This window comes from Scomber scombrus, chromosome 4 (assembly GCF_963691925.1).
Source record: "Scomber scombrus chromosome 4, fScoSco1.1, whole genome shotgun sequence".
Taxonomy (NCBI): Eukaryota; Metazoa; Chordata; class Actinopteri; order Scombriformes; family Scombridae; genus Scomber; species Scomber scombrus.
The window spans coordinates 22910655-22920928 of NC_084973.1; the positions used below are offsets into that span (position 1 = coordinate 22910655).

Sequence of the window (10274 nt, forward strand, 5' to 3'; positions counted from 1 at the left end):
GTGGTGAGGAGGGAACACAAAGAGTGGATTTCATGCTAAAAAAGACTGTAAATGTGGTAGATATCCACTTGATATGACTAATTCAGACAGCTGAGGCCTCTTACAAGCTTCAAATTAACTGTTAAATGCATTTTATGCACTTAATGACTGTGTGGACACACTGTAGATTTTGGCCTCCATCACTTACATTGAAAGCCCATTTGAAGGGGACCATTTTACAGCCAATGTAAATAGGATGAATGATTACAGTGAGTAAAACTTCTTTCAGTGTCTATATGAGTCTGTCAGCATGTTGGAAATAAAGTGACACACAAACTAAGAGAAAAAGTTACTGTATAATAATTAATAAACATAAAGATGTCCATCAGAGTCTATACTGTTCTGGCTCCTTTCACATTTCCATGTAAAATTCTAAGAAATCTGCAACTACTTGGCAAATCATACAAAGACTTTCATTCAGGTTCACATTTGCATTTCTTGTAAGCAGCAAGGTTGGCGTGCCATACTGATATAACTATGAGTAATTTAGCATGAGAACAATGTCCAGAGGTGAACAATGAGGTAAAAACATGGACGGGGTTGGTGTTAACACCTTTATACAGCAGCAAATGGTTTATTTTGGTTTAAGTGCACTCTGCACACACTCACTCACACACTGCTTGAAGTTTTAAAGGTGGAAGTTAATCTCTGTGTGTGGGAACAAGGCAGTTTATGTGTTTTTTAACAGATCTATCATAATGACAGCTTCATTAATGGCTTGTTTGTGAATTCAAGGTTAATAATTTATTTCCCCTTTAGGTGGCATTACGAATAAAAAGTAGATGCTCTTTACCAATTGCAACATATATCAAATTCAGCTGTTAATATAGACATTAGCAGCTTCCTGTAGGGAGATTTTGAGCCGTGTTGGAGCTGTACAGCAGCTACAGCTCATTTATAGGCAGACAGTCCAGCAGCAGGTGAGGCTGCCTGTCTGACTCAGGTAGGAAATGCAAATGAGATCATTTATAGCCGCTCTTCACATTCTCTCTGTATCGCTCGCTTTCAATCTTTAAAACCATTTGCATCCAAGAACAGAAACAAAGACATTTCCTCATGACTTGAGCTGTGAGACTCGAACCCCAAATCATGACAATGGTAATGTACTGCCTTATTTTTTGTCATATTTTGGTTTACATTCTGATAACTTTGGGTGGAGTGAGAAGGAAGTGAGTGTGTGTTCACGGCAGAGTTTTTGTACTATACAGTAGCAACCGAGCCCTCTGTAAACCTTCCTTGTTATTTACTTTTATCAAACATTTTTCCACGGGATTCAGCGACATTGTTAAAGTTAAAGTTGTGATTGTGTGGGAGTGTGAAGGCAAACAGTAAAAATAACTGGTAGATGGTGTTTGCAGATGAACTGAAAGTAAACACACCTACAGGCATCAGTACACTAACGCTTTGTTGTAAGAGAGATAAAAAGTTGCCTGAAAGCTCAAACAAGTTTAACTTGAATTAAAATTTAACATACTTTCAGTGTAACGGATTAGGACTTTGATTAATTAACTCTGACAAAATTGATCATAGGTACTATTTTTGTTGTTCACTTTATGTCTTGTGAAGTTTGAAGGTTTTTGTAAGCTCTGTCTGCCTCTGCCTCTGTAACATGTACAGTTACAGTTAAACTACATATTTGAATATGGCATGTTATGCATGTCATATTTGGCTTGTAGTCAAATCTGATATAATTTCCCTGTTTAAAAGTGTGTTGTTTCTTTTTGTGGCGACAATACTGCTCTCAGTTCCTATTAAATATTTCAGAAACTAATTCAGTAAACACGAACATACAGTAGTTTTAAACGTGCTGTGGTTGAGATGATATTTTGGTGAAAAATCAGTTGATCAGACAACAAAAAGACTTTGTGATTGTCTGTGTCTCTGATTCTGATTAATTTTACAGTTTAATGTTGATGGGGAGTATTTTTTCCAACTTTATCTCCGTTGGCTAGTACAAAATGTCCGATCTTGATTACTGTTACATAACAAGTGGCTGTTGGACTTAACATTACTAAAAAATAAAAATTCAAAATTACAGAAGCTAATTACTTTGCAATCATCTCTAGTATAATTGCTTCTGATAACACAGATACACCCTATTTCTATTGTCTGAAAAGTGAAAAATTTGAATTTCTTTCCCTTGTTTGCATCAGATTTCACTTCATGGTTACGTGGCTTTTTCCTTTTCCTCCTCTTGGTGACAACTCTATACTGTGAGACTTAGTAGGTAGATCTAACATTTCCCATCAGAGAGGAGTTACTGCTGACAGCGGTTCAACACAAAGCAGAACATTGTCACTGTGACTTGATCACGCCTTAAAATGCAGATACTTTGGGATTTACTGCGTGTGGGAAAGGTCATAAATAATCTTCATCCTTTTTAATCACCTCTAACCTGCTCATCATTTATCAAGAGTAGGTAACAGTGTTGTGAGTGTAAATACAAGTGTGCAAATGTGTGTGTGTGTGTGTGTGTGTGTGTGGGAGAAAGAGAGAATCATGTAGTCCTCCCCCTCTCTCCCTCTCGTCTGTTCGTCATTTATTTTACATCAGCACTTCCCTCTACAGTCACCCGGCTGAGACCTGGCACTGTGGGAAAACACAGATACTGTTTCTCAACTTCCTGATTTCACCTGACGTGTGTGTTTATCTCCGCCTCCAACTGCCAACCACCATCACATCCACGCCTGCAGATGAACTTTTCTGTGATTTCACTGATTATTTTCCTGCTTCAAAACAGCATTGATCAGTGATCAACTGTAGCAGCAGTTAGAGAGATACAATTCATGAGAAAAACAAGGTCCATAAAGACAATGTGGATACTGAATACCTTAATATCTGCTTGTAAATACCATATGATACAATATAATGTACTTGTAAGCAGATTTAAGGATGTTTTTCAGCTGGTTGAGATGTAATGTATTTGTCAGGAGCTATGAATCCACCTATGAAACAATTATTGAGTGCATGGATAATACACATGATTGGACTCATATAGAGTGAGTTTTTATTACATTTATAATCAGCTTTAAACTCACAAGCACAACATTTGTGTTATTATTGTATACAGAATATACTTTATTTGGATTCTAAGAAAGTGTTTGCTATACTTCCTCGGGTGTACACAAAGACAGCATAATAAAAGAAAATCACATTGGTAAAAAATAAATAAAAAAAGGAGGAAAAAGCCAAACAAGGATAGATAGTCTTTGTTTATATCTTACTTATAGTTTTTAGAATTATTGTCCATCAGAGTGACCTACCCCAAAAATGAATTACTGACTCATGCCTGATTATGTTGATGACTAATACTATTTGACTAAAAGTAAATGATTACAAGGCAGCTTAAAAATATTTATTTGAGTGTTCTTTGTTTTTCAGAGCTTCTTTGGAAAACTAAAGAACCTGTAAGTATATTAACTGAAAGAAAAACCTCATTGTATTACAGCTCTCGTACGATGAATGAAGCTCATGGTGCTGCAGCATGTTTTGAGTCTTATGTCTGCTCTTCTTTTCAGGCACAGCGGACCTCCAGCTCCACCCAGAAGAAGAGGTGATATAACTTCAACTTCACCTTTGATTTTGATGCTTCTTCACTTTGTTTCTTGAATTCTTTGATTACAAATGTATTGTTTACCTGTTTCACAATGCAGGGTTTGGATGGCCACAAGATGAGTTTGTGAGTACAGAGTCAACAAGTTTTTGGATTTGTGGTTTTACAGGTTTTATTATTAAAGGTTCAAAATTTTTAAAATAATTTATAACACTCTTATGATATTGTCACTACATTGCCTATAAATTGTGATGCTTCCATTCATGGAGGATATTGCTGTGAGGGTTTTTTTTCACACCTGTTTTTCCAAAATATAAAGTGCAATGAAAACGTCAGCAGATTTCCTGAGCTACAATGTATACTGTAAAATGAAGAAATAAAACTTCCACATTTCTGTTGGTTTCACATCACTTTTATCCAATATAAACAAACACATTCAAAGAAACCTTCCCTTACATCCCCAGTTACATTCTTGGTAAAAGGACAAATTTAACAAGAATAATATAAAATATAAATAAGTAAACGCATACAAAAAGGAGAGAATTTTTTTTTCATAATGCAAAAATCAGGATCTGTGTGGCAATGACTTTTTGTTAAAATTCTCCATGCCTGCACCTTTGATTTGTAGCTACACTTTGTAATTGCTCATGGCAGGATGAAGAGGAAGGTGACACGTATGAAGCGCCTCCCTGTGAGCGTCCACCGGTGAAAGTCCCACAGAGACAAGTGGAAGAGGACGTTTATCTGGGTAACACTGCACCCACAGTCATTACTGCAGAAAAGATTGGGGTAGGGTGATCCCTGTTCTGACAACTTACAAAAAGCACATTTTCCCCTAAATTCTTTTTTGCAGAAAGGACGTCCAATCCTGCTGTTCCACAAAGGCAGGCGGCTCCTCCACCCAGGATGGGCAAACCTTTGGTAACTACAGCTTAGTATCCTGGAAGTTTGCATCTGTATAGTTTTCGAGATGTTATAATAAAATGATCTCCCCTCTGTCATCCAGAAACCTCACCAGCGTGCTAAAGAGTTCTACTTAGACCTCAACACCAAGAAACGTGAGTCAGTCAGCAGAATTCATTTCATTTGCTGTAAATCATTTAATGATTTTGTTTATTGATATCCTCTCTTGATCATTTTAAATGCAGCATCCTATCCTTTTCCCTTACAGCACCTGAGGTAAACAGAAATGACAAACCAGGGAGAAAGAAGATGCCTCCCCCACCGGTCCGATCTGCTCCTGCTCCAGTTCCTGAGTCCAACACTGAGGAAGGTGCAGTAATCAGTTCCACCACCATTAATAACTCTTTCATGTAAATATTTCATCAGTTTGTGAAGGACCAGTGATTGTGACTGATGACTGGGAGGAAGGTAAACGCTTGAATGAGGTGTTAAGTGTGTAAATAATGACATATACTAAAATAAATATTTGTTTTACAGTAGTACAGTCATCTGATAAACCCACTCCATATAAGGTTTTATATTTGCTGATGTGGTATCTAAAAAAAAAAAAAACCACAGTGTGCACAGCAGCAACAGCAGCAGTTTGGTTTGGATAAATAAATGGTTAAATAAAGCAGCAAGAGATTTCCACCATGACTGAATCCTACAAAGATAGTGCCACCTAGTGTCACTGAGCTGTAGCTTCAATGCTTCACAAGGTATTAACAAACTTATCTGCAGTAAGGCCACAATAATCTCTTTGCAGAACAAGTGTAGTCAAAAGTAAGACATTTAAAAGATTTGGATAATTTGACTATCTTTAACTAACCAACTGATTGATTGGGGATTGGCTGTAGGATTTCTTCTCATAGATCACAACACAGATTTCTACAGGTATTAGTTATCAGCACACATGTTGCTTCAAGTATTTTCTTTCTGTATTTTAGATGTGTATCTGGATCCAAATGAAGAGCAGGTGAGTTTAACTGATGTTTGCTAACTTTAGCATGTAGACTCTTTCATGCTTTTATATTATTATGTATTACATTCAAGCAGGTATATGGACATAGTTACACATAAAAAACCAAAGAAACAACAATAGACTAAGCAGACAGTGATACCTGTTAATAAGTTATGGTCCAAAACAACACAATAAAGATGACAATGATAAGTCAACAAATAAACAATAGCAGCATTTATATATTGTATTGTTTAACAGACTTAAGAAGATCAGTTAATAACTTTTTGATATTCATAGTGTTGAATATTTATATGTATGTATATTTAAGATTCAACAGCGCTTGGATGTATTCTATACTACCGTATAACTTATAGTACAGAAAAAGTGGTACTTCATCGTTAAAAACAGCAAAAAGAGTCACTGATTGATTGTGAATGAATCATCAAAATCCTCTAAAACACTGATACATGAGGTGATTCTTCTTCCTGTTTTTTTTAACTGTGGGGTGCCGCCTCTTTGCTGACTTTGTTCTGGAGAATATAAACTGCTTTTATAAAGAGCAGAGTACTCAACTGAATTTCAGTGCACCTGTGTCCTCTTATGAACTCATAAAGTACATGGTATTTGTCATAATCACCTCTCAAATATGTAGTCTTTAAAATTGGCAGATCATGACCACAACATCTAAATTGAAACAGATTAATTTTGTACACAGGGCTAAACAAAATCTATACTTTTCCTACTTAAGTCCGATGTTACCCTGATAGTTGATGTATTCTGGATGGATATGTCCATCATTATCACCTCTGTACACATTGTACTTTTTTACTCCATCTAATTGTTAATAAAGAAGAATATTCATTAAGGAAGCATCCTATACAGTTGAAAGTCTGTTAAAAAAACAGAAAGTTTTCAGCTTTTTGGACGAAGCACTTGGTAAAGAAAGATGTGCATGGGTCCCACACATTGTTTGCTATGTCAGTCATTGTGCCATAAAACATTTCTCAAGAAAGTTTTTATCTTCAGAAATGAATTTTTGACTGATCTTTACTGTTGTCATACAGTTTCTGTAGCAAGCATAGGTCTCCAAGTCTGTTAATGAACCCCAAAATGTTCCCCAACACAAAATGTGTTTCTATTTACTGGCAACGAACACTGTTTGTATTCTTGTGTTTCAGGAAGATAATGATGACCTATATTTAGAACCAACAGCTGGTAGGTTGCATCACAGCTCACAAAAAGTAACTCAAATATGTTGATTAAAAGTTTAGTCACTTGGACTACTTACAAATGTATTGTGGAAGACAGTGACTCTAATAAAAATGATAATTTCCTTTCATCTTGCTCCTTAGCTTGCTCTCCTCCCCCTCGTGGTCCAATGAGGATGCCTCCTTCTTCCATCCCCATGTAGGTGCCCGTCAGCCTGTTTGAACATGTTGATATACACTAACCTGATGTGACATAACCGACAAAACTGATGTGAGATATAATCTGTCTGCATGCCTTCATACTTCATTTCCCGCCAGACAGTGATGCTGCTGAGTTTTCTTTTCCAGCTAAATGCAAATGTGGGAGACATACAGTAGTAGGAATGTTTTTAAATTCCTGGTCCTAAACATGCAATGAAAATTAACCTCCACTCTATCTGCAGGATGAAGCCTCCAGTTCCCAGAGCTAAATCAGTGAGTGTGATTTTTCATCTCGGTGACTATTCACCTCATCATTTTCTTATGCAAAGCTGTGTCTTTATTTAAAGCATGACTGTCTGAATGATGCAGGATGAAATATAAATGAAAGTTTTCATTCCGGAAATTAAGCTGAACTCATCAATAAGACACAGCAGCTTTAATAACGGCAGTAACATTTATTTCCTCCCTTTCAGAATTCTCTCTTGCCATCTTTAAATGAAGTAAAAGGTAAAGACAGCATCACCTTTACTCATACGTCAGTACAGCATCTTTTAACTCCAAGAAATAATCCTTTTGATCATGTTAATGAAGTACAACGCATCCTGCCTCTGTAGCTCCTTCAGTTGAAGCAAGACGCGCCACATTTCCTTCCAAATTCCCTCCACCAGCACCCAGTGTTAAGCCTCCTCTGCCTGCAAACCTGAAGGAAGCTAAACCCAGGTAAGAGGCAGAGCGGGAAGATACAATACATTTGTAGTGAATGAACTAAAGACAAATGGAGCATTAGTTTAAAAAGCTGTCAAAAGCAACAATTTACATTCATTTCCAGGTGTTTTTTGCACTTGACCTCATCAGAAAGTGCATGCATATACAGTACTACAAGACTTAAATCCAGTGTATAATGTTAGCCTTCTTGTCTTTATTTCAGCCCTCCAAATCCTCCCATGGCCGACACTAAGCCAGCGGGTAAGCTCGATTAAAAAAAAAAAAAGAGGGTTTTTTTTTTTAAATCCAGAGGGATGACTGCGATCATTCAGGGTCTGCTTGGATAATTCCTCTAATGTAATCCAAACATTGCATGGATCATACTTTTTACCATCTGGCTGTTGCCAAATATGGATTTCCCAAATTTTGACACATAATATGTTTCTATCTGTTTTAAGCCTCCTCTGCTGGTATGAGGGCTAACAAACAAGCAGGAAATGAGGTATGGCACTGTACAGAAATATAACTACTATAACTACTATATAGCTACTGAGCGCTGGTTTAAATAACTTTTATTTTTAAATATTCATGTCGTATCACAGGTCAAAGAGTGGTTTGCTGGAGACTGCAACAGAAAGACAGCCGAGGATCTCTTGGGCCGAGTCAACAAGGTAAACCAAACAGTTTCTATGTTTGAAACAGTTAGTAAAGCCAAACACAAACAAACTGTAAGGCTTAAGGCAAAGGCGTTGCAGAGATAATGGAGGAATTATATCTTGTCTCAACTAAAGGTCAAACCTGAGTCCTGAGTCTTTTGGTACGATGTTACATTCCAGCTCAGTAGGTAATAGGTAATAGTGGGGTAATATTTTGATAAAAAAGAGGTAATAATAAATCAATATAATAGTGATAGTATAGTATAATAGTACAATATAATTAGTAAAATAATGTCAGGCAATAGCTTGGTATTTAAAATGGGTATAACTAGGTAATATTACACTTAGAAGAGTAATAAGGGTCCAAAAATAAAGGGGTAATAAAGCAATAGTAATTGTAATTTGAGGGGGAGGTTTTTCTGGTTTTCCTCTCACCTCTTCTTCTTTATCTGTTGAAGGATGGCGCCTTCCTCATCCGACACAGCTCGGCCCAGAACGCCCGCCAGCCGTACACCCTCGCTGTGCTCTACCAGCAGAAGGTGTACAACATTCCCATCCGATTCCTGGGGGAGACACAAGGCTACGCCCTGGGAAAGGAGGGCAAGAAGAATGAAGAGGTGAGGCCATAGTGGACAGGATTAAGAGAGAGAAAGAGAGATGCATACTCAAAAAAGAGTGAAAGGACCTTTCAGTAATAAGAATTAAATCCACCTCTATTTCTTTGTCTTTCTCCCTCTCTTTCAGATTTTCACCAGTCTGGACGAGATAATAAGTCACCACAAGAATAATCAGCTGTGTCTGATTGACAGCAAGAGCCAGGCCAAACACATGGCGTATTTAACTCACCCTGCACGCCCTTAAAACTACAGAGCCTCTCTCATGCTTCTTCCAAATAAGAAGCAAAAAGAATAATTGCACAGTTTCTGTAAGTGTAATTACAACTCTGTGAAATCAGTCATACAGTCTTTATGTTATTGGTAAATATGAAATAGACGATGTAATCATTCAGTGCACTGAAATACTGTATAATCAGAGTAAGCGAGATGAAAGAAGCATAAACGTGAAATATAAACCTCTGAAATCATCAAGTTCTGTTGTTTGACGAGGCGATTTTTCAGTTTTGCACCGTGTCATCAGTCTAGCAGTAACTGCAAAGGTTTATCTATTTTCTAGTGAGAAGGAAAATGTGTCACTGTGTTACTGTCAGTCTCAGTCTGGATGTTTCTACATGAGGAAATGATGCTCCCTCTGCCATAGCTGCCTTTTCATTGACTGTTTAACACAGAAACTGTACATTTATACTGCAATAAGATATCAGTCCACAGAGATCATTGGTTTGCAGTTTAAAGGACAAGTTTACAATTTTCAAGTCTGTTGTCTTAAAACAACAGTCAGGTGCCCAAATGAACATTGAAACATATTTTTTCTTGCAGTAATCACTCCTCCTGTTCATACTGACCATCCCTCATAATACACTTTCAATAATTGATAGGGGCCACAATGAATGATTACAGCAAGCAAAAACCTGGTCAGTGTTCATATGGGCACTTCTTTTTTTAAGACAGACTTGAAAAACTTTGAATCTGTCCTTTAACTCCTCACCATCACTTTGGTGCCTCCTGCTGATTTCCATCATTATGGTTGTGTGTGTGATGAACCGTTAAGATAAACGTCTGCATGAATCAATAATTTTAATTTCATTCACGAGTACAGATTTGGTGTGTATCTTTTCCCTTCAGTTTAGTTTAATTACTTTGATTTTCAATATAATGAATGTTACATGTGTCTGTTCAGTCTGCAATACAGGCGAAAAGTCATCTGTTTTATATATATAGTGTCCTCAGATTTACTGTTGTTGGCCAGTAACTATCAGTTAAACTGATTTAAGTGACCTAAATGTTAAACTGACCCCAGCGTGGGGTTTCTTTGGCATGTGGGGTTCACTTAAAGGATTAAGTACATTATGAAGATTGTGTGTTGTGTGATGTCTGATGAAGCTGTTTCAGTAA

General features: G+C 37.0%; 1 protein-coding gene across 1 annotated transcript; it reads left to right on the forward strand.

The window, feature by feature from the left end:
* Positions 1 to 955: 955 nt before the first annotated feature.
* si:dkeyp-117b11.1 (B-cell linker protein) lies at positions 956 to 10274 on the forward strand. Its single transcript, XM_062417598.1, has 19 exons — positions 956 to 1137; positions 3421 to 3446; positions 3558 to 3592; positions 3693 to 3718; positions 4247 to 4340; positions 4446 to 4513; positions 4599 to 4650; positions 4764 to 4865; positions 5482 to 5510; positions 6674 to 6710; positions 6848 to 6902; positions 7147 to 7177; positions 7378 to 7411; positions 7519 to 7624; positions 7833 to 7870; positions 8068 to 8111; positions 8212 to 8280; positions 8724 to 8882; positions 9010 to 10274. Exons 1-19 carry the CDS (start codon positions 1129 to 1131, stop codon positions 9124 to 9126), a joined length of 1131 nt encoding a protein of 376 aa, XP_062273582.1. The 5' UTR covers positions 956 to 1128; the 3' UTR covers positions 9127 to 10274.

What these genes read in the sequence shown, in the direction of transcription:
- si:dkeyp-117b11.1 (XM_062417598.1), top strand. An exon ending in TGAGTCCAACACTGAGGAAG is followed by an intron (nt 4,866 to 5,481) that starts GTGCAGTAATCA and finishes TCTGTATTTTAG; the next exon opens with ATGTGTATCTGGATCCAAAT. An exon ending in CTGAAGGAAGCTAAACCCAG is followed by an intron (nt 7,625 to 7,832) that starts GTAAGAGGCAGA and finishes TCTTTATTTCAG; the next exon opens with CCCTCCAAATCCTCCCATGG.